A 27,754-nucleotide genomic window follows, 5' to 3' on the forward strand; every position below is an offset into this window, starting at 1 on the left:
GAGGCTCTGCGTTTGAATCTTGGCTCAGACCTCCAGCAATTGGCTGGACCCGATCTCAGGATGTTCCTCAGTTTTTTGCCAAAGTTCAGCCATGATTCTAATGAGGACAAGCACTATACGCGTTAGTTGTGTTTTTATTCTTCTGGCACAGAGAAAAACAAAAGCACGCCAGTAGAGCGGCTCACCACCTGTATTGAATCCTTAATTTTTACACTCCATGTTCCACCTCTAATCATCCCAAAAACATTGGCCAGGTCCTTGTAACTGGCATCTAAAAATAAAGTGAAGGAAGCTTTTGCTATCCAGAAGTATGACACCATCATAGAGCAGGAAAGTTTTACAGGCATCAGGATTTCAATAATGATCTGTCTCTTTGCTTCTTCACTTTATTACCATTCAATCACAATCCAAGTGTACAAAAAACTGTATAAAAGTTAATTTTGATAGATATGCACAGACCTTCCCATCCATACAGTGTCGAGAAACCATCTTCTCAGTGCTACAAAACAACAATCGATTGCATTTGTTGTAATCGATAAATGACACGTACTTCATTTGTTAGCGACAAATGTTATTATAGCGACGTCAACCGTGTGAGAGTCAGTTGAGTAAAAAGTCAGGTTTGGAGTATCCGAATAAGTGAAAGTCCCCCTGGAAGCGTGCGTACAGGCGCTTGATGTCTCGTTTGCTTATTCCTGAGAAGTAGCGCGTAATTTTTGTCTTGTTATAACGTGTGATGCCAGGAGGGATGGCCGGGTAGGACACCAAGTGCTCGATGCCCGCTCGACTCAGGATGTAGGCGGCGTCCCGCTCCAGTGTCTCGTGATGGCCTATGACGTCGTAGTGGATGTCGCACGGTGCGCACAAGTCCGTATAGGTCATCCAGTGAATGATGTGCTCGCCAAACTGATGATCCAAGCGGCGCCGACCTTCCACGTCCCCCAGGTAACGTACAAAATCCTCAAAGTGCAAGCCGGACATCGTTTGGTCACTGTCCCGGTGGCTTCTGCGGTACTTGCGAATGATGACGGGAGCGATGTCGTGACGATACCAAGGCTCAAAACGGGGGTTCTTTATAAATTTGTCGTTGAAGGCAGAGATGAGGCGCTCAAATGGATCTCTCACGATGAAAAACTTGAAATAAGTCTTGAACCTGCAGAACACAAGTTAGAGTGAATATTCTTAAGGATGCAAAACGTGTATTAAAAAGTAAACCCCACAAGAAAATCGCCATGGTGGTAGCAAATCTTGGATCATCATGATCCTCCATTTTGGGATAAAATATGTTTTTGATATGTTGGCAGTTGCCTCAAACAAATGTCATTGTGACTGACCTGTGTGTAATTTCCTGCGGCGTCAGCGACGAGAGGCGAGGCAGCCCGTTCTTCTCATGGTCATGGACGAGGTTCTCTGGGATCTCTTCCACGCCCGAAAAAGCTCCTATCAACGATAACAAAAAACGTCAGATGACGAGGTAACACGTAATTCAAAGCATACCTGACATACCGTTGAGGGTGATGAGGACCTTCTTCCACTGTGTGTTTCCTACTTTAGGTGTCTGGCAGAACAAGATCTTGTGCTTGTCGCAGACGAAGATGCGGTCCAGGACAAACTTGCTGATGGGGATGTGAGTCAAATTCTCCAAGCTTCTGTTTTTACATCCAACGGAGAGCAGTTGTAGCCGCTTCTCAACAATGGAGTCCCACTCATGCATCTTGGAAGCGGCTGAGGACTGAGCCCTCATCTGAAAACACACGCACAAAGTAAGTCATAATAAACAGTGATGGCTCGCCTAGTTTTGCTGACTACCTGATCTGGATCCTGCAAAACCGGGTTTCCTGCGGCGGACAGGGTAACCTTTACTGTTGTTTGTGCCGACACAGTCACGTTTGGACTACCAACTCGCTCCTCATAGTCTGTAACATATTAATGAGGGTGCTTTTACGCACACCCATGATACACACATTATGGCTGGAAGAACCCACCTTCGACACTTCTGTGGCCAATCAACTTGGTCGCAAACATCAGGATGAGCAGCACCCAGCCGCAAGCCCCGAGGAACATCCAGCGGTGCCGCATCGCTGCATCAGCCCGCGGCCAAAGAAGCTCTCTGGGCGTCGCTGCCTTTTGACAGCTCTTTCGGGCTATAGCTGTTCTGCGCAAATAAACATTGCGGACGAACGGACGAGGCCCGCTCGGTTTAATGCCGAAACGTCTCCATTCACAATCCAATTGCTTGTCAGTGCCCAGAGAATGACAACACTAGCCTAGCTGTTAGCTCCCCCCCCCCCAAAAAAAAAAATTAGCCGTGGAGCCAGTAGCAGTACAGTAGCTCCAGGTCTGCGCCCCGAAAGTTTGCCACACGAGGCTGTTGGAACGGCATCTTTTGTTTATGGAAGGCGTGATGGTGTCAATAGCCAACCAACTGGTAAAACAGCACGGACTGGCCGGAATAATTGCTTCTCATCAGTATTGAATACATCTAGGACTCAGTCAGCATACCGCGTTACATGGAAATCGGTGCAGTAGTTTGTGGTAAAAAAACGCTTAGTTTCATCTTTTCTGCTGGTTACGTCAAGTGTTCCGATATTGGCCGGATGGTTGAGATTCGCTCATAGCCTGTGTGTTAGGGACCAGCCACAAATTTCTTATTCCAGGGTAATATATGTGGGATAAATTGCCATAAATTATGATTTTGCTCGTATTGTTTTTAAAGTGCCTCTACTTCCACATTTTCCCATCGTTTCTCATTGCACAAACTTTAACGTATTTCAAAACACAGCTGCAACTTTTAGTTCACATATGAAAACTGACTGAGAAACTATGTAAGTTGAAGTTGTCCTACTTTATGAGCGGTTATTGAACGCAACTCATGTCGACCTCGAGTACAGCAGGGGCGGGGTTTTGGTGAACCGGGCAAGCGTAATTTTTTTGTTTTCTGTTTGTTTTGCAGCGTTTGGCTATGTGCAGAATTTTATACATCCAGCTTTTTTTGTTTTGCGTTTTTTTTAGTTTGTGTGTGCTTGTCTTTTTTGTTTGCATCATTCCTGAATTTGCAGCTTTCGGTCGTTTGCTGCGCGTATTTGTAATATTGTATATTGTAATATTTTTTATAAACTTAAGGTACAAATTCTCCTTCGGGCAGTTGGCGGGGGACATTCCGAATTTTACGTATTTATTATCATCCAAATGTGTTATTTATTCCGTTAAGTTTTTTTTTTGTTTGTGACAGGCATTTCAGAGTAATAACAGTTTCATCATGTTACACCAATTCAGTTAAGAATTTCACAATGTTTCATCATATAAAGTTGTGTTTTATTTTATATGTATGATTTAGTTTAGCCATTTCAGTTATTTTTTTCCCAATTGATAAGGTTGATCCCCGCCTCCCGAGTTCCAAATTTCAGTCTGTGTGGTCTTGAGTTTTAGTTTTTATTGATTGCTTTGACCTGTTTGAAGAAACTGAGAACCTCTCAGTCTTTATCATCTTCATCTCACCAGAGAAAACACGTCATGCAAATATGTTAACCCATTCTCATTATTTAAATAGGAACAATGTAAATGCGAAACGTTGAATATGCAATTAGAAATAAATGGTGAATTTTTGGTTGAAAATTTGTGAATTTAGGGAAACCTGTAAATATTTGGGATGGGGGGAAAAAAATGGAAGCACCCCTAGCGTGAATTTTTTGGAATACGTACGTTGAAGTTCGTAACAGATAGAACGCCAAAAACGTCCGAGGAATACCATAGAATAATAATCAAGTTAAAAGTGTGAAGGCCATCAGCCTTCACACAATAAAGCTATCGTTCATTGTGTCCCATGCGGGCCTGAGAGAACGACTGCATACAATGAGCATCACTTCTGAGGTGGCTCGCTTGCCACACCCTTGTCGACCAATATTGACAATGAAGTCTTTGTGCGCGTGACCACAAGCGTGCGGATGGACTGCGCTGCGTGGATTAGCCGGCAGCTGCGGTGTTGTGTGGCCTCAACAATATTGGCAATAATCTATTTGTTTATGCTATATGTACAGAGGCCCAGTTGTCCACTGAGTATTCGGAGTGGATCCGCTCCGCCGCTAGTGCGGCTCTCTTAAAATTGCGGCAAGCTAACCGGCAAAAACAAAAAATAAATAAATAAAATCAACGGAAATTGGCCGCTCATACTTTCAGTGTAGAATATTTTGAAAAGTGGCCAACATTGAGACTTTTAAAACGAACAAGAAACGTCACTCTAAGGTTAAATATTTGACTGAGATGGATTATTTGTATTCACCCAAAAAGATACCGATCGTACTCAATATAAAACGTCCTGTCCAAAAGAACGTCTTTTACTTTGAAATATCGTTGGCGGAAGTCACTAAGCCTGCTTCAGGGCAGTGGCTAGGGCGGCTAGAGTGCTAACAGGGAGTCCGCCGCTGCCACCTCAACATGGAGTAGGAAGAGCCCAGCGTCCACCCCTGAAAAGCGGACCCTACAAAGACAAATAGGACACATCCATTAATTCAATATACCCGCAGAGGTCCTCGCAAATGAGCCATTCGTTGACAAGTTAGCAGCTGTAAAGGGAAACACGGCGTTTATATGAAAGATGGCGAACGACTCCCCAGCTAAAAGTCTAGTAGACATAGACTTGGCTTCACTGCGGGTGAGTTCTTCCGACACGAGACCGCGTGTTTTCAAATGATTTCTTTTGCGTGGATTTAACGCAACTCGACAAACCACACGTCATAGCGCGTGGCTAACGTTAGTGGCCTTCAGTCGAGGCACAGATGTGGCTCCTTGTCTCGGTGGAAGCCGTGAAAACGAGCGCTGAGCCGCCGCCGCGAGGTGTTGCCGCTGTCTGCTTTTCCTTTGTTCCACATCTATTTGGCACATGAGGCTTAAACAGGGCGCAACAACTGGCTCATAGCGCATAATGCTCCCAACATCAGACGAGATTTCTTCTTTTCTTAACATCCACTCCATCTTTTCTCTTCTAGGACCCAGCCGGCATATTTGAATTGGTCGAGGTGGTTGGAAATGGCACCTACGGGCAAGTATACAAGGTTGGTTGGAGGGGGGCAGGTCGGCTTCTGTCCTACAGGAGACAGATGATCACCACAAGCTCGTTGTTGTTGGTGTATTTTTTTTCTTTCTTATCTATTTCTCTTGATTCCCCCCTGGGAAAACTAAACAACCTCGTTTGCAAATGGGAATTTTGCAGATGTGCTCATATGTGCTGCAGAAACATGACATCACTTTTGTCTCGCCTGAGTTGTCTCACTCTGATTTGGAGCTGCTTGCTGATTGTTCATGTTACTAAACGTGATCTTAAAGTTCAAGAATGAATCAGTCTGATTCATCAACTGTCACACCTTACTGATATGTAGATGAGGAAGTGCGACCTGATTTAATATTATTCCATGCCTTCCATTCCTTCGAAGTCGGAGCAATTTTAATGTCTGCTCAGAACTAAGTCCAGTTCAGTTCATGGGAATCCTTCTCACTGATTGTTCAGCTGCAGGCGTCTTGCTTCTCTTCTAGAAATGAACTTTGCTGGCTGTTATGAGAAGGGAGATTTATGTTGGAATCACGAGTGGTTGTTGCATCCAAATTGACATTTTGCTCTGTAGGTCCAATTTCTGCCTAATTCCAAATTAATTCAGATGTTTTTGATAGTTTGCAATCAGATCCAGACAGTGTAAATTTTGCAGGTCAATCATTTATCATACTACCCGCCTGTCATCGTCATTATTATTTCAAGCCAAACCAAAGCTGTCATTGTCAGTCTGATCATTATTTTAACAACGCTTCCATCATTGATAAATTACAATTCAGATTGTTTTTATTAGAAGCAGTCTGATCCCATCCATATGCCCAAATCATGTCATTGTCTTCCTTCCGTGCGACCTTATAGTGGCAGCAACTTTCAATTTGGTGGTCACCCAGGAGAAAGAATAGAAGCGGTTATCAAATTGGCCAACATGTTGTTTAAACTAAATGCAAGAGGATATAAATAAGTCTTTAAACGTGCCTTGAATATTTTTACTGAAGTAGAAACCCCTTATGTTGGAAAAACATGCGATACGGTTTTTGAATATTGCAATAGCGATATTAATACCAAATTTAACTTGTACCTAAAGAGATGACATAATGAAAGAATTACAATGAAATTTAATGTAAGAATTACTTTTTATTTCTGAAAAAGAAGCAAGCTCAATGTATCCCTCGCTATTTAATTGGAATTTACCTTGATAATGTTCAACTATTGCATTACATTGAACTTTGTGTTTAACGCGTCAAGTTCAGATAAAAAAAATGTTTTGTTTTTTTTGGGCTTTTTTTCCCCAGCCCAACGATTCTGTCTGTAAAGACAATGTTTGCTATCCATCACTTAAGCTCACCAGGGTGCAATAAAGTTGTTTGTTAATTGTAGTCTGCGCATTACTGGAGATCATGAGCTGGCCATGATTAAATTAAATTGAAATAATTTAAATAATTTGATTAAAGCGTGGGGAAATCTGAAAATGTAATCAGGTTTCTGTGATTCATAAAATGCAACAATCCCAGACATTTCCAGTCTCCAGTTAACATTGTGCTTGCTAATCCAATCATGACCATTTTCATAGTGTATGAGCACCTTCTTTTGGTGCAAACTTGACACTGCACTGACTTGCTTCATAGAAGCATGACGTACGTGTCAGGTGTTGCAACGATAAATATTTTTCCCGACTTTTCCCATTCATTGTAACACAGGCAGTGGATTGCAATTAGGGTTGCCCCTATCCTTCAATATGCTAATTAGCACATTTCAGAAAACCAGCGCTAGTTTTTATTACTGATAAATAGGGTTGATTAAAAAAAAATGGATAAATTGATTATCCTTTTCATGGTGGTTGACTCATTAGCATCTCAGAGGTTGTGGGTTCGATTCTGGCTCCAGTTTGCATGTTCTCCCCGTGCGATGATTGGCCAGGAAAGTCACCTTTAGTTATTTAGCACAAAAAGGCAACACAATGTGCTTCACACAAGCAAGGAAGCAACTCCTCCAAACATTTACAAACATAGTCAGTTTCTCTTGGTCTGCTTGGAGCGTTCATCTGGATATGTCAATCTGGTGTTCACTATTTGTGCCAAAACGTTGGTGAACGCTAAATGCTGTTGCTATCCTGGTTCGCCGTTGGTTTAAACAAGTAAGATGGTAGACGCCAGCTACCTGATGGCATTTGCTTTTGCAGTTCTTCATTACATTCAGCGGAATGCAAGAATGTGACACACACACACTGACACGCTCGCTCCTCAGCCTCTCAAGATGACAACTCTTTTGTTGCCATCTCCCCCCCCATGATGACCCTTAGTCTAATCACAAGTCACAAGACTTGCAGTGTTCTCTGAATGGCTGATCCTTTTCAACAAAACTTTGGGTGTTCTTCCCAAAGTGCATATCCTTCGACAGTCCATTATCAAAATGTGTTGCAGTTGAAACACAAAGACACGATTCGTTCATGTATGTGCAAACTATCACAAATTATAATCCCTAAACTAGCATTTCAAATAATTACAAACCTCTTCAAATGTTGCTGTACAATCGTTACAGCATCAACAATTCTAATGATGAATTAATATGACAACCTTTTTTCATTGATTTACCTTCGAGAAAATAAAGTACGTGTGTGAATGTGTTTTATAGTTGAAAGTCTTTGTAGAATTTGATATTTTATGTAAGCAATGTTTGTATAATTTAGTAAGATTTTCAAACCATTTCTCTCAGGGACGTCATGTCAAGACCGGACAGCTGGCTGCCATCAAGGTCATGGATGTCACAGAGGTTTGAAGCATGATTCTTTCTTTCTCATGAGGAAAAAATGTCCGTTTCAACCAAAATCATAATGACATACGATTATTGACATGAGTAAATAAAAGAAGAAATCGTCAACTTTATGCTTATACCCTTATGTTAGGGATTGTCCACGTGACTACGACAGCGGCAAGGTAATTACTAATGAGCGATATATATTTTTTTTTTCTTGTTATATTTTGGGATAATTACAAACTCTCTTGTTCAGTGCCTTTTATAGAATGCAATTTTGGAACACTTGGTATTTAGAGTTGACCCGATCTAATCATGACATAGGAAAAGGCTGATTATGATTTTCGGTTGATTGGTATCGGCTGAAAAATATCAGATTTTTTTTTTCTTAAGTCAAAAATAAAATATGTATTGTTTACTCGAACATTGACGCTGCCTGGTTTTCATAGCTACCAGCTGGGGCATTTTTTTGGGGGGGGGAGAAAAGATGCTTGTCACGAGCCAGTGTCATTCCCCACAATGGGAACGTTTTACTCCATCACGAGATTAGGGCGACTAATGACTGATCGGGAACCATGCGGGAGATAGTTTTGGAATTTGTGCGTCTCTTGGGAATCTTAGTAAGTATGCCAGACGGTGTCCCAGTAGTAGCTTGAATCATTGAACTTAATCACTCATTTGTTTGTGTGCAGGATGAAGAGGAAGAAATTAAATTGGAGATTAATATGCTTAAGAAGTATTCCCACCACAGAAACATTGCCACCTACTATGGCGCTTTTATTAAAAAGAGTCCACCCGGACATGACGACCAGCTGTGGGTAAGTCTTCAAATTCATACAAAAATTCTTACATTTGGGGCATTGTTGAAAATGACACAACTACCATATTTTTTTTTTCACATTTCATAAAATGTTTCTCTTCCCTTTTTCCCTCTATTTTTGGATGTTCAGTTGGTGATGGAGTTCTGCGGAGCTGGTTCCATCACAGACCTAGTGAAGAACACCAAGGGAAACCAGCTAAAGGAAGATTGGATTGCCTACATCTCCAGAGAAATACTCCGAGTAAGTGCTCCTCTTCCATTCCTTTTTCGTCTTTTATTGAAACTGATTAATAAAAAAAAAAAGTTTCGTTTAAGTGGGACCCCGTTAAGTGAAATCACAGATTGGTTTCTATGAGAGGTGCAGTGATTAATCAATGAAGCAGCAACTAATCAATCATCAAATGATATTCAGAAATCATGCTATTGTGTCGCTGCCAGCTAAAATTCATGGTTCCTCTTTAGTGGTCAATTTCCACTTTCACGATTGACCCCTTTTCGGACATTGGCTTTGTTGCCCTTGGGCTGGCTTTGTTGCCCTTGGGCTGGGCTGTCGGATGCTTTTACCCGTGATCGTTTTTGAAATATCTCATCTTGACCCATGTGCTCTTTTGTCTACCTTTGATAGGGTCTGGCTCACCTCCACGCCCACCACGTCATCCACCGTGACATCAAGGGCCAGAATGTCCTATTGACAGAGAATGCTGAAGTTAAATTAGGCAAGTAGTAGTTGTCAAAAAAAAAAAACTGACGTGCAGCTGTAATTTTACAATAATCATTGAAACTTTCTTCCAACCCTCAGTGGACTTTGGTGTAAGTGCCCAGCTTGATCGAACCGTGGGCAGGAGAAACACTTTCATCGGTACCCCCTATTGGATGGCCCCTGAAGTCATCGCCTGCGACGAGAACCCCGACGCGACATACGACTACCGGGTAAGACCCTCTTTTGAATTGCGCACGTGCGTTTGTGTGTGTGCTTGACACTGTTGCTTTCTTGCAGAGTGATCTGTGGTCTTGTGGAATTACAGCAATTGAGATGGCTGAAGGAGCACCACGTAAGTTTCTCGCCGTTTGAATGCAATTTTGGGGCTTGTTTGTGATCTACTATGACTTGCAGCGCTTTGTGACATGCATCCCATGCGAGCACTCTTCCTGATTCCAAGAAACCCGCCTCCAAGACTCAAATCCAAAAAATGGTGAGTTGAGTAGGTAGCATTCAAAATGATCTGCCCGATGACAAGCGGTATAGAAAACGGATAGGATGGATGGAAAACTTGCATTGTAATTGAATCGAATTAATTTTGCTCTTTTGATTGCTTTTATTTATGGACTGTCCAGGTCCAAAAAGTTTTTCAGTTTCATCGAAGGTTGCCTCGTGAAGAACTACACGCAGAGGCCGCCGACCGAGCAGTTGCTCAAACACCCCTTCATTCGTGACCAGCCCAACGAGAGGCAGGTCCGAATTCAACTGAAAGACCACATTGATCGCACCAAGAAGAAGAGGGGCGAAAAAGGTGCATTTGACTCCTCGATTCTGACGAATACACCTTTATGTCACATTTGCATCACTTGGAATATCTTCTGTACGCAGATGAAACTGAGTATGAGTACAGTGGCAGTGAAGAAGAGGAAGAAGATCCAGCAGAGCAGGAGGGAGAACCAAGGTTTGGTTGCGGCTCGTCTCACTACTTACTCCTCACTGCATGTGCACAGTTTAACGAGTCTAATTGTCATCTCCTAGCTCCATTGTTAACGTGCCGGGTGAGTCGACGCTCCGTCGAGACTTCATTCGCCTACAGCAGGAGAACAAGGAGAGGTCGGAAGCTCTTCGCCGTCAGCAACTGTTGCAGGAGCAGCAACTTCGCGAACAGGAGGAATACAAGCGCCAACTACTGGCCGAGAGGCAGAAGCGTATTGAGCAGCAGAAGGAGCAGCGGCGGCGCCTAGAAGAGGTTGGCTGACCATCTCATCTGATTTGTTCCAGAGCTGCCAACTGAGCGCTAAGTCATATTTGTGTTCAAAATGGCAGCAACAGAGACGTGAACGCGAAATGAGACGGCAACAGGAGCGCGATCAGCGTCGGCGGGAGCAAGAGGAGAAGAGACGCATCGAGGAGATGGATCGCAGGCGAAAAGAGGAGGAGGAGCGCCGACGTGCTGAGGACGAAAAAAGGAGGAACGATCGTGAGCAGGTCTGTTCTTTTAAACAATTAATAATGCTGTATTCAGGTCAGACCAATAAAAACAGACCTTTAAAAAAAAAAATCATAATCATAAATTTCTACTGGCCTGGTTGTGTAAATGCATGTAGCCCAAGTGGGGCGACATTTTCCTTCTATCTTTGTATTTCATCAATTTTTTTTTTCGTCCCAGGCTCCGGTACATTAAAATGAGAGTTTAGATTAATTTTTGCCAACTAAATATAGTAAGACACCGTTACGGGCAATTAAAGCAACAATAACATGAACATATACAATACTAAAGCTGAACATTGATATTGGTGTTCTAACTCTGAATATCTTTTTGGCTCGACAGGAGTACATCCGGCGGCAGCTTGAGGAGGAGCAGAGACATTTGGAGATGCTCCAGGAGCAGTTGCTGCGTGAACAGGCCATGTTATTGGTCAGTCACACAACCACGTTGACCTGCATTAAATGTATATTCATTAGTCTGTCACAGCACTTCATTTATGTGTGCATCTTTTTCAAATGTTAAGGAGGACGGAAGAAAGGTTGAGGTCTCCCAAGAAAAAAAAATAGACAAATGCTTTCTAGAAGTTTTTTTTTTTTTTTGGATTGGGGTGGGGCAGCATTGAATCCACCTGACTGAGTCCAACTGACTGCTCTTTCCATCTTCTCGCTTTGTCTTCGCTCCGCCCCTTGTGACAGCAATGACAGAGGCCCGGCAACACTTGACTTGCCGTGATTTCTCTTTTGGAGACGAAACATGGCCGATTCCTGATGATGAATTTTCATGTCAGTATGAATTAGGCAGCTGCATGTAAATGGACAAAGCCCCCAACTAACATCCAAGCAACGAGGCACTTTATTCTTAACAAGTCGTTCCTCCTTTTGCAGTATTGAAAGTTGTTGAAGCAATAGTGCAGCTTCGAGCATGATTTGTCGTCATCTTTCTAGGCAGTTGAGAAGATTTCTGAGTGTCATGATGGACCTTATGAGCTTGATTCTAAGCCCTCCTGTTCCCCCACACTTACCTTGTCTCATTGTGTTTCTCCTCACCCCAGGCTGACGAGCGATACCGTAAGAATATTCAGGGCTCTCCTCAGGCTGCCCCTCTTCCCAAGCAGCCTCCTCTTCCCCCTCGCTCTGCTGAAGCCTTCTCAAACGGGAGCAGCTCATCCGAGGCCTCTGCCATGCACCGGCCCATGGAGCCTCAGGTAACTGCTCCTCTATGAACCAATTTAAATTGATTCTGGACTGACCGGTTTAGCGGTAAACGAGCAGCCAACTCGGATTTCGGGTGCGAGTCCGAGCTCTTGGAGTCACTACGTGTATATGTCCTGACAGTGATGGCTATCTTTATTTTGTATTGTCCCTTGTTTGCATGTTTGTTATTGACTGCGTGCATGCACACCACACATCTTCCCTTGTGTTTTGCTGTTTTTTCACACCCTCCCTCCCTTCCTCCCTCCCTCCCTGAAGGTCCAGTGGTCCCACATTGCTGCTCTCAAGAGCAGCAACAGCGCTGCCCCCTCTCCTCCTCCTCCTCCTTCTCTGCCTGCGGTCGCTCGCTCGCAGTCCTTTAGCGAGCCCGGCGGTGTCACGACTAATTTTGCACAACTGCACATGCGCGCCCAGGACGCCCATCATCATCACCCATCGCCTGTACGCACTGACCCCCAGCCCCAACCTCCCCTTCACCACCAGCCTGGTGAGGAAGTGCCTCCCAAGGTAAAGAGTTGCCCTCTTCCCCTTGTACCTTCAGTGTTCCCCATTCACTTCCTGTCCTTGTCTGTCATTGATTTGATGTTTTGAGATGAATGTTTTGATGAAATAGATGTTTGCTTGTTAAGTAGAGGGGTGAGAGTTTAACCGCTCTCAAGCAAACATTGTGTACGTCATGTTCAGGTACCCGTGAGAACAACGTCCCGTTCACCGGTCCTGTCACGCCGGGAGTCTCCACTGCCATTGCAGCCTGGTGCCCAGAGGAATGCATCTGGGTAAGTCCAGAAGATCTAGCCAAATTGATCCACTTCAGAATGGGGTAGAGTCTTGGCCTCTCAACTCTAAGGTTGTGGGATCGATCCTCACCCCCGGTGGACCATGTGGAAGTGTTCGATATGGGCTCCATAGGGTGTAGATAAAAGCGTGCAGTCCATTCAAAATGTTTTATTGAAGATTTCTTCTGTCGGGCAGTAATGTGGAGCAGCGCCCCCTGTGGGACCGCGTCGAGAAGCTGCAGCCTCGGCCAGGAAGTGGAAGTTCATCCGGCTCGTCCAACTCAAGCGCCCAAGCCAGTCCCGGAGACCGCTTCAGACCACGCTGTGAGTCACCCGTTATCGTAATCAGCCAATTTCTGTCTGTCTGTCTGCCAACTTTACCAAAATGAACTCAAAGCCACCATTTTCTAACCCACTTTCCTCTTTTGACCCTCAAAGCATCCTCCAAATCTGAAGGATCCCCTCTCCAGCGCCCTGAGAATGTTCCTAAAAAAACGGATGAAAAGAATTTTGCCAGGCCTACTCGACCTGCTGTAAGTGTTTCCTATTCACGAGATAACCCTTCAACCTTCACTTGGAATGCTTGAAGGGCATCATCTCACCACTCGTCATTGCTGTGTACAAAAATATAACAACTTAGACCCTTTGATTTCTTTGGCTGATGATGTCATTTTTTTTGTTCTTCTTGGAATGTGACATTGTGTTCCTGCATATCCTTCCTCACTCTGTGGTGAAAACCACTGCCACCACATTTCATGTTCCCTGCTTTTTGGTTTAGGACCTGACAGCCCTCGCTAAGGAGCTTCGTGCAGTGGACGATGTGCGGCCTCCCCACAAGGTGACCGACTACTCTTCCTCAAGTGAAGATTCCGGCACAACCGATGAGGAAGATGATGAGGAAGTCGACCAGGAGGCGGGAGACGAGTCGACCTCGGGAGCAGAGGACTCCCGTTCTGGGTCAGTGATTGTTGTACGATTGTTTTCTGTCCCATCTCTTTTTTTAAAAGATATTCTTGAAATGGTTCTGATTGTGCACATGGAATCTTCTCCGCAGGAGGCTGAGCAACGGGGAGACCGGATCTGCCAAAACCATGTTGGTTGAAGATTCTGAAAGCAACCAGTCCACCACACCGTCAAAGGATGGCACACTGGTCATCAGACAGGTAGGGAGAGGAAACGGGAACCTCATCTTTTGGCAAACGAAAGAACACAGGGTTCAGGGTTTCCATCCAATCGCCATGGCCCTCAATTATTTTTTTTTTTTGTATGAAGTAAATATTAGCCGAATATGTTGTTTGTTGGAAGAAGAGGATCTTGAAAACCACACGAGCGCGTCATCTTTTCTCCTGTTCACTCGAGCCAAAAGTGTGCCTGTTCTTGCTTGCAGAACACCGCTGACATTAAGCGGTTGGTCAATCTCTCCTCCTCTTCCCCGGCCGGTGCCTCTCGCGGCCAGCCCCAAACCCTCAGCCAGAGCCTCCAAGAGAAAAATGGCTTCACTGGCTGCATTCACCACCTACCAGACCTTATCCAACAAAGCCATCACTCCCCTTCCTCTTCCACATCCATGCTTTCCTCCTCCTTCTCATCACCATCTAGCCATGTCAGTCTGGCCATGTCCCCACTGAATCCCCTGGACAAGCTTGTTGCCATCGAGGTACGTTGCCCTCACTCGGGCTGAGGCCAGCACCTGCAAGAATGGACTCCAGGGAGTTCAGGCTCGGACACAGGCGACCTATCTGGGTCGACTGCCAGTTGATTCTGTTTTTTTTTGTTTTTTTTTCCTCACACGTTTTCCGAGCCTTTTAAACTGATCGTTTTTGCTACCGGTTAAACTGATCTACAGTGGAACCTTTAACTCTTTGACTTCCAACTGAGGTGGAAGATTTTAAAAGCCTTTTTTAATCTTATTCCCACTCACAAATTTTTTGACTTTAGAGGTTCCACTGTATTTGCTAATTTTATTTAATGCCCCCCCACCCCGCCTCCCATACACACACAAAAAAAAGAAATCAAATCTCTGAGCCTGTACAAAACCTCTAGTACCATTCTGGTTGTTGGGTCTGGCAGATCTGCATTCTCTGGCTCCCTCCATCCTCCTGACTTTTCCTCTGGCTCTCTTCCTTCTTGTGGCCTGGCTGACACCTCCTGGTAGCAGAACACGGTCATAGCATGAAGTGAACCCCACTGGAGCTTCTTGGGGTGAACTAACAAGCCAATATCTCTGCTTTGCGTTGTGCTTATAAGTGCTTGATGTTTTTTTTGGTCAATACTACTACTTCTTCAAACCAGGTGCATCATGGTGGTGAATTTAGGATCCTCTTTTGCCTGCATTGTACTGCAGCATTGCTGCCACTTCTACCTTTCCACTCCTCTTTCTTTTTTCTGTTGAAACTAACTTGAGGACTGTATATTCACTCCAGCTTTGTCTGTTATAAACCTAAACAAAAATGTTTTTTATTATAAAGTTTATACTTATGTACACTGTTTTTTTTTTTTAATCCTTTTTGTATGGGATAAAGGAAGTGAAAAAAGGCTAATGGCTCATGAGTATGATCCATTCCATTATCCTCCCCCCCAGGCACCAACAAAGTAAATTTTTGGAAAACTTTAAAGCGCTTTCAAAGTTTGGAAAAAAATATTTACTAACCATAATTTTGCAATCTTCTGAGCATATTTTCAACAACCAGACAGTCTCCTCACAGTTAGGTGTTTTTACGCAATGAAAAAACATACTCTGATGTTTTCTCCCAATTGATCAGCTGCGGCAGAGTAACAAATACCGTTGTCGCTCTGTTAACTTCTACTTTTTCTTTTCTTGGATAGAGCCAATCAGAGAGTAATTCCATGTCCAAACACAAGTCGTCGTCGTCCTTCACTCCCTTCATCGACCCTCGCCTACTCCAGATTTCCCCATCCAGTGGAAGCTCACTCAACAACATGGGTAGGTCAAAGCACGGCTTCTGTTTGAATAGTTCAAATGTCAAATGTCTTCCACCCTCTTCCTGCAGCTGCATTTGGGCAAGATGTTCGTCTCGCCGACCCGCTGAGGTCCGACCCGTCCCGCAAAGGCTCGGTGGTCAACGTCAACCCCGTCAACACGCGTCCGCCGAGTGACACGCCGGAGATCCGCAAATACAAAAAGCGGTTCAACTCGGAGATTCTTTGCGCCGCCCTTTGGGGTAAGCGTTTCTAATACCGTACTGTGATGTCATCGCTAAGGCGAGAATTGCTAAGGCACGTTTGCGAATGCAGGGGTCAACCTGCTGGTGGGGACCGAGAGCGGTCTGATGCTGCTGGACCGCAGCGGTCAGGGCAAGGTCTACCCGCTGATCAACAGGCGGCGTATCCAGCAGATGGATGTCCTTGAGGGTCTCAACGTTCTGGTGACCATTTCAGGTAAACCATTGCATTGAGCCACTGCATGTTAATAATGAAGCATTAACTTGAGGAATGTTACTGTCAGGCAAGAAGAACAAGCTGCGAGTGTATTACCTGTCGTGGCTGCGGAACAAGATTTTGCATAATGACCCTGAGGTGGAAAAGAAGCAGGGTTGGGTTAATGTGGGCGACCTGGAAGGCTGCGTCCACTACAAAGTCGGTGCGTGGGCCCAGTCGGCAACAAGCCAAACAGTTCTGGTGAAAAAAAATGTTCTCATTGTAATTAATCAATGTGTGTTCCAGTCAAATACGAGAGGATCAAATTTTTGGTGCTGGCCTTGAAGAACTCGGTGGAGGTTTATGCTTGGGCGCCCAAACCGTACCACAAGTTCATGGCCTTCAAGGTGGAACCAGTTAGATGTTTTGTTTCTTGCTGTGTTTGACGCCAGTGTAATAATTTAACCCTCCCTCACTCACTTTCAGTCATTTGGCGACTTGGTGCACAAACCTCTGCTGGTGGACCTGACCGTAGAGGAAGGTCAGAGGTTAAAGGTCATCTATGGCTCCTGCTCAGGCTTCCATGCTGTGGATGTGGACTCGGGCGCAGTCTACGATATCTATCTACCCACTCACGTAAATGCCCGGCTCAGCTTCCCCTCTGCTTTGTTTGACTCGCCCTCCTGAAATGGTCCCTCAATCTGCTTCAGATCCAGACCAGCATTCAGTGCCACGCCATTATCATCCTGCCCAACACGGACGGAATAGAGCTGCTCGTCTGCTACGAAGACGAGGGTGTCTACGTGAACACGTACGGGCGCATCACCAAGGACGTGGTGCTACAATGGGGGGAAATGCCAACTTCAGTGGGTAAGTGACTTAAGATGGAAATATGCATCTAATCAAAATGGACGCAAGAATCGTGAGTTAACACTTGTGTCTCTCTGTGTGCAGCCTACATTAGGTCGAACCAAATCATGGGCTGGGGTGAAAAGGCCATAGAGATCCGCTCCGTGGAGACCGGCCACCTGGACGGCGTCTTTATGCACAAACGAGCCCAGAGACTCAAGTTCCTGTGTGAGCGGAATGACAAGGTGAGTTGCGCTCCCCGTGCAATTTCATCATGAGTTAACAGAGAAGTTCATATTGTGGTCTTCGTCCCGCAGGTCTTCTTTGCCTCTGTGCGGGCTGGAGGTGCCAGCCAGGTGTACTTCATGACCCTGGGTCGTACTTCTCTCATGAGCTGGTAGTCGAGATGCCATCTCCACGGCGACCGACAGACAACTACTGTGATGATGAAGTTGTTTAGGCTCTCCTCCACACTTGTCGTCACGAATTGCCAGTGATGGGTGGGTGGGGTGTTGCGTTTTTGGGGGGTGGGGCATGTGTGTGTGTGTGTGTGTGTTAGTTAAACTGTATTCTGACCGAAAATCCCGCGACTGTCCAACCTTTTGAGGCAACCTCTTCAGCAACCTCACATCTTGTGCGTGTGCGTGTAAGGTCCATGCAGGACGCACTGAGCATGTGCACGACTGAGGAGCAACCATATGCGTAGGTACACATATGCCACTAGTTGATAAGTCAGTTTATTGCTGTTTTTAGTTCAGGTGACACAAGCCCCTCCTCCTCCTCACACTTAGTGGCCCAGTAAACACTTGTATGCCTTCTTTAAAAATACTTTGAAGGATCTTGGTGATAACAACAGGGTGTACGATTATCCGAGTTTCATCACGCAAGTTGCTCCATCAGCCCAATAGCTCCGACTTCTCATACACTGTATATTTTTTATTTAATTGCTACACGTAAATAGAGGGAGATCCACCGTCATCATGAAGGGGGGGATCCAAATTTGTGTTAACCAATCGGTGGGCTGTTAGGGACAAGTGGTAAACTGTGAATTAGATTGACAAGAGTCACCAGTCGATTTACAAGTGCCCGCAAAAAAAAGAACAAAACTTGTGTGCATGAGGGCTGACAGGATGCGAGCGCCATAGTGCCACTGTCGCTCATATGAGTTCCGCTTGCCTTAAGTAACGTCTCTACTCCAATACAACTGCTGAAAGTTCTTTGCCGGTTCTATGAAGCAAAAAAAAAAAAGTTGAAGGAAGGCTTAAAGCATAGAATCAGTGACCGAGACATAATGGACCTTGTTTTAACTTTTCTTTAAGCTAAAGTCTTTTTTGTCTTCCCCCCCCTCCCATCTTGTGCAGTATGGCAAGGCTGCTGTCATTTCTCACCTAACATCACAGTTGCGTGTACAAATAAGAAAAACAGCAATTTCCACATCTCCCACTGAACGTTCAGTCCATCTGTGAAAGAAACGAGGCCATAATTGCAGCAGTGTTGCAAAGGAATTCCACGGTGATGGCCAAAAAGTGTCATATATTTTTACCCTGGGCTTGGTTTGATCATGAAATCCTTTCAATTACTATGCGACTGCTGTGTTTCTTTTTTTTTTTTTTTTTTAATAGTAATGCACACATGTTGAAAATGTTTACAGAAGTCATTGTTTTGTCAAACCAATGTGCGTCAATATGAATATTTATGGATAATTTGAGGGCAGTTTGACGGTTTTTGTATTTTGTATTCCTTTTTGTACTATCATTTAGTATTTCATGTACAGGATAAATGAAAATGCTCACACCATTGAATGACAAATCCAGACAACTGATTCTTCTGCATCCTGCTCAGTGTGGATTCATTGTTTTCCCCACACTTCATTAATTTGCCTCTATAATTTATGTCCATTGTGTGTACTTCTCTTAGTTCCTGAAAGGCCCTTTCCATTGAATAAACTGAAATTTACATTGTGGAGTTCTCTTTTGTCATAATGAATTTTGATCCAAACACTACAGAGACCTGGTTTGTGTGCACATGTCTTTGTCAGAGCAAACATTGGCACTTTATTAAATATGATGTCAGCACTGTAGCGTTACCGAAGTACCAGGCAAGTGTCGTAACCGGCTCTTTACTGCACAAAACAAGAATCAAGACAAGTGTGTAGAGCCTCAGTCTTCCAACGCGCCCCGGCTCTCTCAGCCGTCTCCTCCCTTCTGCTGCCTTCACGGCCTCCCTAGGCAGTTGGAAACGACAGAACTCCAACTATATACAAAGTTGCTACAGTACTACAAAAAAACTCAGGAGAGATTAAACGGTATTTTGGAACGGAAGGGCAGTCCACTTACTGATGCCCACTTTTTGGGTGAAGTCTGCTTGATTTCACACATCAGCCTGACTACGTATTCGGGCTTTAATTTTAGACCGATCACTTTAAAGTTAGAATTATGCAAATGAAATAGGATTCTGAGTTTAAAGTGAAAATTCTGAAAATGAATAAGTTATAATTTTGAGATAAATGTGACAATTCTGCCAAGCTTTTTTTTACTTCTTCACTAGCCCTAAACCTCATACATACGCCTCCTGTCGATGCAAAAGACCAATCGGGTTTCAAAGCTCACTCTTCATGAATGCGTCGTTTCCGGTTTGGGAAAAATAAATGCATACATTTTGTTAACGTTTACAAAAGGATACTGCTCTCTAATATTAAGTACATAATAAGAGCACTACAAGACTCGGTAGATATTTGTTGAGTATTAACGGTAAGAATCCCTCTAAAAAAAAAGTAAGCAGTCGTATGCTTTATTTTGAAATACACCTTGAATTCTAGTTAATGCTGTAAACTTGAATCACTTAGGCTAGGTCACGTTCCGAAGCAATCCGGATGGTATGGACTGGTCTGGTCTGTGCGTCGCCACAATGTGACAATAACGTCTGTTGATTTGATATGGAGGGAGGCGCTTGACGACCAAACGAAACCCATGACTGCTGCACACTGAGCGAGGCAAGTTGGAGCCTTAGCATAGCATGCTAAGCGGTGTCGTGTGGGAAACCTGCAAGGAGGTCGTGACGGACGCTTTGCTTTGCAGTGCGCGTGCACGCAAACAATCAGCACCTTTGCTCCTCAACAGGCTCGTTTTTCTAAAGCATTTGAAATGTGTTTCAGGTTAGTTGGTTTGTTTTGAAGATGCCCCAGCTTTATTTGTTCCTTTTGGTGATTGTGTGGTGTTTAATGCTTTGCAGCATCTCAGTGCCTACTGCTGTCCTGGCGGATCTGATCAATTTGGGAGTAGAGAGGGAGCGTTTCCAGCCGGCTCGCCAACCCCCGTGGTGTGTATTTCATACTTATCATTAAATAATCAAAATTTAACTATGAAGCTGCACTGGGATGTGTGGGCAACTCAAGTAGCTGTCAATAAGTTTTTGTGGCCCATTTTTTTTTTCATTCGCACAAGTACCACCATCCCATTCGATGAAGCATTTCCCATATTCTGAATTTGGCTCTCTTACAGATACGTTTTCTTGCTTTTTTTCCTCATTTCCCATCCCTCCAAAATTGAACAGTTCCAGTTTGTCAGACACTTATCTTTTTTTTGGCAATGGGGGATTTTGAAGCCATTGTTCTATAAATTTGCGGTTGGGGTGTCAGAATTCAGCCAAATTCTGAACAAAAGACATATTTCAAAGATGCTAAAATAAACAATTTACTTGTTAAGTTCCCATTTGATGATTGGTAAGGCATTCTACACATCCAACTATTTGTATACAAGCAGTTAAAAAGTCATTTCGTTATGAGATGTCCCCTTTAAATCCTGTTAATCACCAAACAAAAAAAAAAACAATGTCTCCTTCCGAGTCATCTGAAGTGTGCCACCGCGATAAAATTTATTGATACCCGTAGACCCTCCCCCCTCCACACGCCCGCCTTTCCTCCTTTCCGCCACACTCCTCTTGGGTACGCTTTCCTTAAGGTCTCCTCTGTTTCTGCTTGACCCCGAGCCCACCCCCACCCCCGAAACAAAGAGGAGAGAGACAGGTGTTCACCATTGCCGCCCTGAGCCGTAATGGCTCCATCCCTCACCCTCCAGCTGCCCCCGCCGGCCTCCCATTGTGTGCTTCTATTGTGCAACCACACAGGGGACACTCATTCAGATGTTTGTGTGTGCGTGCGCGCGCTTTGACTACGCGTGCCTTGGGGAAACGGGTTGTCACAGGCGTCCGACTCCTCCCGCCGTTGTCTCGGCGCCTCCTTGCGATTGGTGGAAACGCAGCCGCTCACGGTTAACATTGTTCCTCCATCTGTTCTGCTTCTCACTGTCCAACGTGCTTCTGTAGGGGAACACGGATCTAAGTTCTTCTTTACTTTCACCTGCAGGCTTCTGTTTAACATGTGGAAACTGGGTTGGTGGTTTTTTTTTTCTTCATCACTGTTGGCTGAGTCACTGATGATTCTGTGAGTATCTGCTCGTAATGAGATGATCAAGGTGATTTGAATGTGCAAACGTGAGGCTTCATGATTGACGGAGTGGATGTGAGATGTGAAGTAATACAGCAGGAATTGAACAAAGACACAAAGCTGGATTTACACTGCAGGTCAATTTCAATTTAATACCTATGTCAGATTTTATTTTTTTTGTTTTTTCATGTACATTTGAAGTGATTCATTATCCGGTGACTAGCTTTAGAAGAAACAAATGAATTGTGCAGAAATAACACAAATATTAAAAATGCATAGTGGTGTTTAGTTGGCTTCACTGACTCGAATGCGAGTAACTATAGTGGACACCTCTTCACTCCTTATTTAATTGATGGCCATATCTCAAATGCTTAAGATAGTATATATAAATATTGGCTTTGTGTTATTTCGGCAGATGCAGACATGTACGTACATCGCTAATCTTTACACTCCAATCACATCAAGCTAGCATGGTTGAGGTAGTCCAGATCTGTCCGTTGCAGATATCCAATACGAGTCAGACCTTTCTCCACATTTGGAAGAGGCCTGCTACAATTGTTTTCTTTATTTCTCTACGTTGCCATGACACATAATTAAATTGAGCAAAAAATATGAATTAGTATAAATACAGCCCGAATGACAACTTGATATCTTGCAGCTATGCATTTGCCCAAATTGAGCGTCACTTGGAAGGGTGTGTGTGTGTGTGTGTGTGTGTGTGTGTGTGTGTGTGTGTGTGTGTGTGTGTGTGTGTGTGTGTGTGTGTGTGTGTGTGTGTGTGTGTGTGTGTGTGTATGTATGTGTGCGCTCATCCAATTGGCTGTGGTGAATAAGTGACAGTTGGGAATTTCCAGCGTCCTCTAGTAGCGCCAGTCTCTCCCCCGGCCGAGCGGGATGTTCCATGCTGTATTATTTGCGCCATATGGGAGGGGGGGGGGGCGCTCAAGTTTGAAAGATGCAAGCACATTGGTAGTCAGTGTTGTTCTGTTCAGACAAATTCATTCTTGGAGTGGAATTTTCCACTGCTGATACAGCAGGACTAATTTACTTCCAATTTTACGTAAATCAAGAGAAAACGGAGCCCATTTATTGCAATCATCAGTAGTAGTCGATGAATTTGTCTTTGTCTGGTCCCTCCCTCCCTCACCTAGGACCTGTTTGCCATGGGTGTCCCTGCCAGGGGCATAAAGCTCCAGACAACTTAGCCGCTCGGGTCATCGGGACCCGCAAACCCCTCCGCCACGGTAAGTGATGTCGCACGGAGTTTCAAAAACTTAAATAAATGAAAATGTGAATTTACACGTCCTTCCCAAATCCATCCACAGTAATATGTTGACCTAATTGAAAAGTCAGCATTGCTCTTTTCATTTTTGCTCCCATCAACTTGTGATGGTGTAAGAAATAAATTGTTACTGTCTGGCGTTTTGAGAGCCTCTCCCTCCCTTCCTCCCTCCCTCCCTCCCTCCCTCCTTTCACCCCCACGCACTGTCTGAACAAATGCTTCTGTCTGGGTGCTTTGAGCGGCTTTGTGTTGTACTTTGTGTGTGTGTGTGGGTGGGGGTGGGGGGGTGGGGGGTCAACTGCTCCAGCTTAGCAACAGTGGCTTAGTCATGTAACTCCCTTTTTTATTAAATGCTTTATGGCACTTCCTCTGATCCCTTCCCATTTTTTTCTTCTGTCATCTTTTTTTTTTCTTCCATCCTTAACACGTCTTTTGCGCCCTTCACCTTACGATGCGTTTCGACCAGTGAGTCGATCGCAAATGCAAGAAGCATTTAAGTTTTCAAATGTTGAATGTGCAAGCAGAGAGATGAATTATTTCAGTCTGCCCCAACTTTAAGCTCAAAATACATATATTTATAGCAACACTCATTTCATTTTCTTTCATTCTATTCGGCATGGTGTATGATTATTAAGAGTGCAAATATCAATGGCATTCAGTTTATGTATTTTTTTAAGCAGGAAAATGAAAAAAATGATCCTTTTCTATTTTATCCCTTCATTTTGAGAAATAATCAAATAACCGATGCCTTCAGAAAGGCCCACTTTCATTGCGAGAATGCAGCTGCCCTGTTTTTTTACTTCTTTGTGTTCTTCCACTTTTTCTTCTCCAGGCATTGATGACTCCCGGATTGTGAGGTGGCTGCAATCGACCGGATGTCAGAGAGCGCTCCATGGGACAGAAGAATCATGCGGAGGCAGGAGCTGGCCGCATCCTCCACCTGGAACTTGAGTATCTCCACGTAGCAGGGGCCGACCGGCAGGCTGGCGTTACCGACGAGCCTTTCGGCATGGACGAGCAGAGGGAGAGTGACACCGGCGCTACCGACGCCCCTCTTGTTGCCGTGGCAGAGGAAGGCGCCAAAGAAGTCGAGCCGCCGGCACCTCCCACTGCCGCACTTACCGCTGACCTCAACCCAAACAGAGGACAGAGCGGCTCCACTCCCAGCAAGAGCGGCCACCAGCCGCTCTGTCGAACCCAGTGTGTGGACTTGGGGACAGAAGGACCGCCCGAGTCGCCGGTCGAACCTTCATCGGAGTGCCGACCCGTGTCTCAGGAAAACTCCAAATCTGAGCCGGCACCCGTCGACGAGCAATATCAGGCAAAACTGGGTTTTGCTCTCAAACTGGGCTATTCGGAGGAGACGGTGCGGCTGGTCCTCTCCAAGTTGGGACCACGCACCTTGATCAACGATATATTGGGAGAGTTGGTCAAACGGGGCTGTTCAGATGGCGAGCAACCGGCGGCATCATCTGCCTCCACGTCAACGTCATCGTCCTCTTGCTCCTCTTACGGTTCCTCTGATTTGCCGGCAGCTTCAGGAATGGACTCACCGTGCCCGTCGGAGCAGACGTGTGACCAGGGAAACCTGCGCCCTGTCGTAGTGGATGGCAGTAATGTCGCCATGAGGTGAGCAGGCTTTGTGGTGATTGCAAATATGTCGTTAGCATTTTTTTAAAAGGAGTATTCTTGTGACGCCTGTAGCCACGGCAACAAGGAGGTGTTCTCCTGCCAGGGCATTCAGCTGGCTGTCGAGTGGTTCTTAGAACGCGGCCACCAGGATGTGACAGTTTTCGTCCCTGCGTGGAGGAAGGAGCAGTCTCGGCCCGACGCCCCAATAACAGGTCAGCTCCAAAGTCCAGACAGGAGATGAAATGGCGCTGGCTGTATCTCGCCATTGTCCTCCTCCGCAGACCAAGAAATCCTGCGGCGTCTGGAGAAGGAGAAGATCCTCGTGTTCACGCCCTCACGCCGCGTGCAAGGGCGCCGCGTGGTCTGTTACGACGACCGCTTCATTGTCAAGCTGGCTTACGAGTCGGACGGCATCATCGTGTCCAACGACAACTACAGAGACCTCGCGAATGAGAAACCCGAGTGGAAGAAGTTCATCGACGAGCGACTACTCATGTACTCCTTTGTCAATGACAAGTAGGTTTTATCGGTCCGAATCATCCGACGATAACATTTTAAGATTGGGAGACGAGGGATATTCAACTTGATGTACTTTTGTGTGCAAATTTATTTGTGTTTAACATTTTGCCGTATGGCCACCATTTTGGATCTTCGTAAATCAGACACTTTGTTCTCATCGCGTCACATAATCAACTCAGAAATATTCTTTCCGGTAATCTTCCCTTCCCGTCTGTCAGATTCATGCCACCAGACGACCCACTCGGCCGACACGGTCCCAGCTTAGACAACTTCTTAAGGAAAAGACCGATGATGCCTGAGCAGAAAAAACAGCCTTGTCCTTACGGTGAGAACCGAGTCGGGGTCATGTCGTCATCATTCATTTGTTGACTCCACATCCGTATATCTCCATTTTCAGGGAAGAAGTGCACTTACGGCCACAAATGTAAGTACTACCACCCGGAGAGAGGCGCTCAGCCGCAACGTGCTGTGGCCGATGAGCTCCGGGCCAGTGCCAAGACCTGTATGACCACCAAGAACCAGGGCGACGCCGGACTGGTGAAGAGCCACAGCGTGCCGGCCGGAAGGATGGAGGCGAAGAAAGGGGTGGCAAAACGCCAGTCCGACCCGGGCGTTCGAGCTCTTTCGTACGGCGACGCCGAGGAGAAACTGGCGGCAAAAGAGAGGACGGAAAGCCAGAGGGCCGCCGACGTATCTGCTGCTAATGGCAGCGGGACCGCAGCAGCTCCAGGAGGCCACGGCCAGCTGCCCCCTCAGGGTGTCCCTCCGGCCCCCTGTCATGACCGCTACCCACATTGCGAGTCCCCAGACGTGAGCTACTACTCCGTGGCGCACGCCTACAGCGGTCTTCGCATCTCATCCAGGCAGAGCCCGGATAGTCGCTTCCCGCACGACGCCGACCTACGGCTGGGCTCCACCGGATCGGCCGGCTCCGAATGCGGCAGCGAAAGCAGCGCCAGTTGCGGCAGCAGCTGCGACTCGTACGGCGATCGGCCGTGTCACACTTGCCAGGACGCTTCGGTGGACGACGCCGGCCAATACGGCAACCCGCACGGTCGCCCGCAGTTCCGGCAAGCGGCGGGAAGCCACGAGCGCTGCAGCTTTCACGATTACGCCAGTAAAATTACCAACCCGGGAGCCCACGGGTACGACACGTGCGCAGGACCCGGGCAAAGTTGGGATCAGGCTGGCAACACGGCTCCAAAACCGCTTCTCTACCCATTACCCTTTCATTTCCAGCACCAACCGCTCGCAACACGTTCCAGCTGCCCGGCCGACTACCACACGGCGAACACCCCTGCTTCTCCGACCGGCCGCCGCGTAGCTCCGACCAGAGCCGAGAGCGCGTCCGATTGCCATCTTTACGAGCATCAGTGCGTGTCCCAACATCAGCACCGCATGAAAGCTTTGCCCACCTGGGATAGTGGCCACTACAGGGAGCCGCCAGCTCTTCCTCTGTACGGGCCCGGTGCCTATCAGAGTCCGGCATCGTGGCACTCGCCTCAGTGGGCGCAAGATGGCTACACGCCACGCCATTTACCTCATCCCACTCTCCACTCATCACACTATCTAAGTCACCCGCTGCCCCAATCTCCTCTCCCACCTCACCTGGCCCCTTCCTCACACATGTTCCCCGAGTCTCCCGAACACGGCCGCTTTGGGGACGCCAGGGAGAAAGCGTATACCAACCTGTGCAACATTTTTCCACCTGAGCTGGTGAGTCGGGTGATGGCCAGGAGCCCCCATGTTACGGACCCCCAGCAACTGGCAGCTGCCATCTTGGTGGAGAAAGCTCAGATGGGCTACTGAAGCATTGGCCATCAATCACCATGACAACATTGCAGATCAAAATGAATCTGCGTGTGTCGATGGGCCCTTTTTGTGCGCTGATGACAGCTCGTCATCTTGTTCGAGATGACACAAGTGGAGATGGGTGATCCTGTGGTGTGTACCTTAGTTTTAGTAAGGGAACTCTCTCGCTCATACATCTAGTACACCGCACAAACATTTCTCTAGATCTGTGTGGCGCTTTTTCTCGGGTTGACTGGAATCGGCTACAGACAAAATATCGAGTGTAAATATATTTAAGGAGTCATCTGTAGCAGATCTCCAGCGTAATCCCCAATGAGCCATGTTTGATACAAATTGTATCAGGTCGCCCATGTGATGCAGTATGATAACTTGTCACACTCTTGATGTCGTAAATATGTTCCAGCTATTGTGGAAAAAATCCTGTGGCAGTTTGGGGCCTACTTTGTTTAGGTTTGGGAGCTGCTTAGGGGAGGTTTGGTTCAGGACTGCTTATTTTTTTTGCAGCATCTCTGTGTCAAAATGAAATGAGGAACTCCAGCTGGGTGGAGTGAGCACGGTCTTTCTTGACCAATGTGGAGGGTTGAGATTTTTTTTTTTTTTTTTTTTCCTGCAGCCGGTTGACCTGACCCGGGATGCTGTTGAATAGAAGCAAATCCAAAAATGTGTGTAACAATGAAGCGCCTTCACTCGGGCCTGCTGGCACCGTGTGTCAGTGTGGCACCCGAGGGTGGGCCCAAAGTAATGCCTCTTGGTGGCATCGTGCTTACGACACATCCGATACTCTGAACTATGTTCAGCTAACTGTTGTTGGTTTTTTCCCGCGCCTTTTTGATTTAGCCATGTGTTTTTGTGCCGACTTGATTCAGCAACATTTAAAGTTACTCCAACGACTCTGTAAGGATTTTACGATCGTAACTGTAGCTGTGATTGATCGTCTAAGAGTACCACCATAAAATAAAATGGTCAGTATTCTTCGTATGTAGCAATTTATTTATTTAGAAATACTTTCAGATTAAAAGCTTTTAGTTTTCAGTTTCACATCTTCTT

At 45.7% G+C, this 27,754-nt stretch overlaps 3 protein-coding genes across 9 annotated transcripts; 2 read left to right on the forward strand and 1 right to left on the reverse strand.

Moving 5' to 3' along the window:
• Positions 1-370: 370 nt before the first annotated feature.
• LOC148402888 (carbohydrate sulfotransferase 10-like) lies at positions 371-2,612 on the reverse strand. Its single transcript, XM_088363998.1, has 5 exons — positions 1,986-2,612; positions 1,810-1,916; positions 1,507-1,744; positions 1,335-1,440; positions 371-1,153 (listed from the first exon to the last, which is right to left on the reverse strand). The coding sequence occupies exons 1-5, from the start codon at positions 2,077-2,079 to the stop codon at positions 601-603; spliced, it is 1,098 nt and encodes a 365-aa protein (XP_088220124.1). The 5' UTR covers positions 2,080-2,612; the 3' UTR covers positions 371-600.
• A 1,748-nt stretch (positions 2,613-4,360) lies between these two features.
• Positions 4,361-18,981, forward strand: LOC148402889 (mitogen-activated protein kinase kinase kinase kinase 4-like). Of its 2 annotated transcripts, XM_088363900.1 has the most exons (31): positions 4,361-4,651; positions 4,986-5,051; positions 7,757-7,813; positions 8,488-8,613; positions 8,746-8,856; positions 9,241-9,331; positions 9,415-9,545; positions 9,613-9,667; positions 9,730-9,808; positions 9,951-10,126; positions 10,204-10,276; positions 10,354-10,564; positions 10,642-10,803; positions 11,147-11,233; positions 11,856-12,008; positions 12,274-12,522; positions 12,700-12,791; positions 12,988-13,115; positions 13,230-13,324; positions 13,570-13,748; positions 13,846-13,954; positions 14,179-14,448; positions 15,618-15,735; positions 15,803-15,973; positions 16,047-16,190; positions 16,258-16,392; positions 16,476-16,576; positions 16,656-16,805; positions 16,880-17,039; positions 17,124-17,263; positions 17,336-18,981. In XM_088363900.1, exons 1-31 carry the CDS (start codon positions 4,595-4,597, stop codon positions 17,417-17,419), a joined length of 3,960 nt encoding a protein of 1,319 aa, XP_088220026.1. In that variant the 5' UTR covers positions 4,361-4,594; the 3' UTR covers positions 17,420-18,981. The 2 variants fall into 2 exon arrangements, with proteins under 2 accessions (XP_088220026.1, XP_088220036.1); XM_088363910.1 differs by lacking the exon at positions 14,179-14,448 and having other exon boundaries at positions 4,362-4,651.
• An 874-nt stretch (positions 18,982-19,855) lies between these two features.
• LOC148402890 (putative ribonuclease ZC3H12C) lies at positions 19,856-27,685 on the forward strand. 6 transcript variants are annotated; one of them, XM_088364704.1, is made up of 9 exons: positions 19,856-20,172; positions 20,250-20,336; positions 21,382-21,459; positions 22,614-22,706; positions 23,577-24,373; positions 24,449-24,588; positions 24,658-24,892; positions 25,114-25,220; positions 25,293-27,685. In XM_088364704.1, exons 5-9 carry the CDS (start codon positions 23,637-23,639, stop codon positions 26,702-26,704), a joined length of 2,631 nt encoding a protein of 876 aa, XP_088220830.1. In that variant the 5' UTR covers positions 19,856-20,172; positions 20,250-20,336; positions 21,382-21,459; positions 22,614-22,706; positions 23,577-23,636; the 3' UTR covers positions 26,705-27,685. The 6 variants fall into 6 exon arrangements, with proteins under 6 accessions (XP_088220830.1, XP_088220839.1, XP_088220866.1 ...); XM_088364713.1 differs by lacking the exon at positions 21,382-21,459 and having other exon boundaries at positions 19,856-20,010; positions 20,096-20,172; XM_088364740.1 differs by having other exon boundaries at positions 19,856-20,010.
• The last annotated feature ends 69 nt before the right edge of the window (positions 27,686-27,754 follow it).

This window comes from Syngnathus floridae, chromosome 2 (genome assembly GCF_059516105.1).
Source record: "Syngnathus floridae isolate MCC-2025c chromosome 2, RoL_Sflo_1.0, whole genome shotgun sequence".
NCBI lineage: Eukaryota > Metazoa > Chordata > Actinopteri > Syngnathiformes > Syngnathidae > Syngnathus > Syngnathus floridae.

Excerpts from the sequence above, each read along its gene's own strand:
- LOC148402888 (XM_088363998.1), bottom strand. The coding sequence starts at position 2,079 with ATGCGGCACCGCTGGATGTTCCTCGGGGCTTGCGGCTGGGTGCTGCTC. Across the intron at positions 1,441-1,506 it reads GGTCCTCATCACCCTCAACG|GAGCTTTTTCGGGCGTGGAA; the intron begins GTATGTCAGGTA and ends TATCGTTGATAG. Across the intron at positions 1,154-1,334 it reads CCGCAGGAAATTACACACAG|GTTCAAGACTTATTTCAAGT; the intron begins GTCAGTCACAAT and ends TGTGTTCTGCAG.
- LOC148402890 (XM_088364704.1), top strand. The coding sequence starts at position 23,637 with ATGGGACAGAAGAATCATGCGGAGGCAGGAGCTGGCCGCATCCTCCAC. Across the intron at positions 24,374-24,448 it reads GGCAGTAATGTCGCCATGAG|CCACGGCAACAAGGAGGTGT; the intron begins GTGAGCAGGCTT and ends TGACGCCTGTAG. Across the intron at positions 25,221-25,292 it reads AAAACAGCCTTGTCCTTACG|GGAAGAAGTGCACTTACGGC; the intron begins GTGAGAACCGAG and ends CTCCATTTTCAG.
- LOC148402889 (XM_088363900.1), top strand. The coding sequence starts at position 4,595 with ATGGCGAACGACTCCCCAGCTAAAAGTCTAGTAGACATAGACTTGGCT. Across the intron at positions 4,652-4,985 it reads TAGACTTGGCTTCACTGCGG|GACCCAGCCGGCATATTTGA; the intron begins GTGAGTTCTTCC and ends TTTCTCTTCTAG. Across the intron at positions 12,009-12,273 it reads ACCGGCCCATGGAGCCTCAG|GTCCAGTGGTCCCACATTGC; the intron begins GTAACTGCTCCT and ends CCCTCCCTGAAG.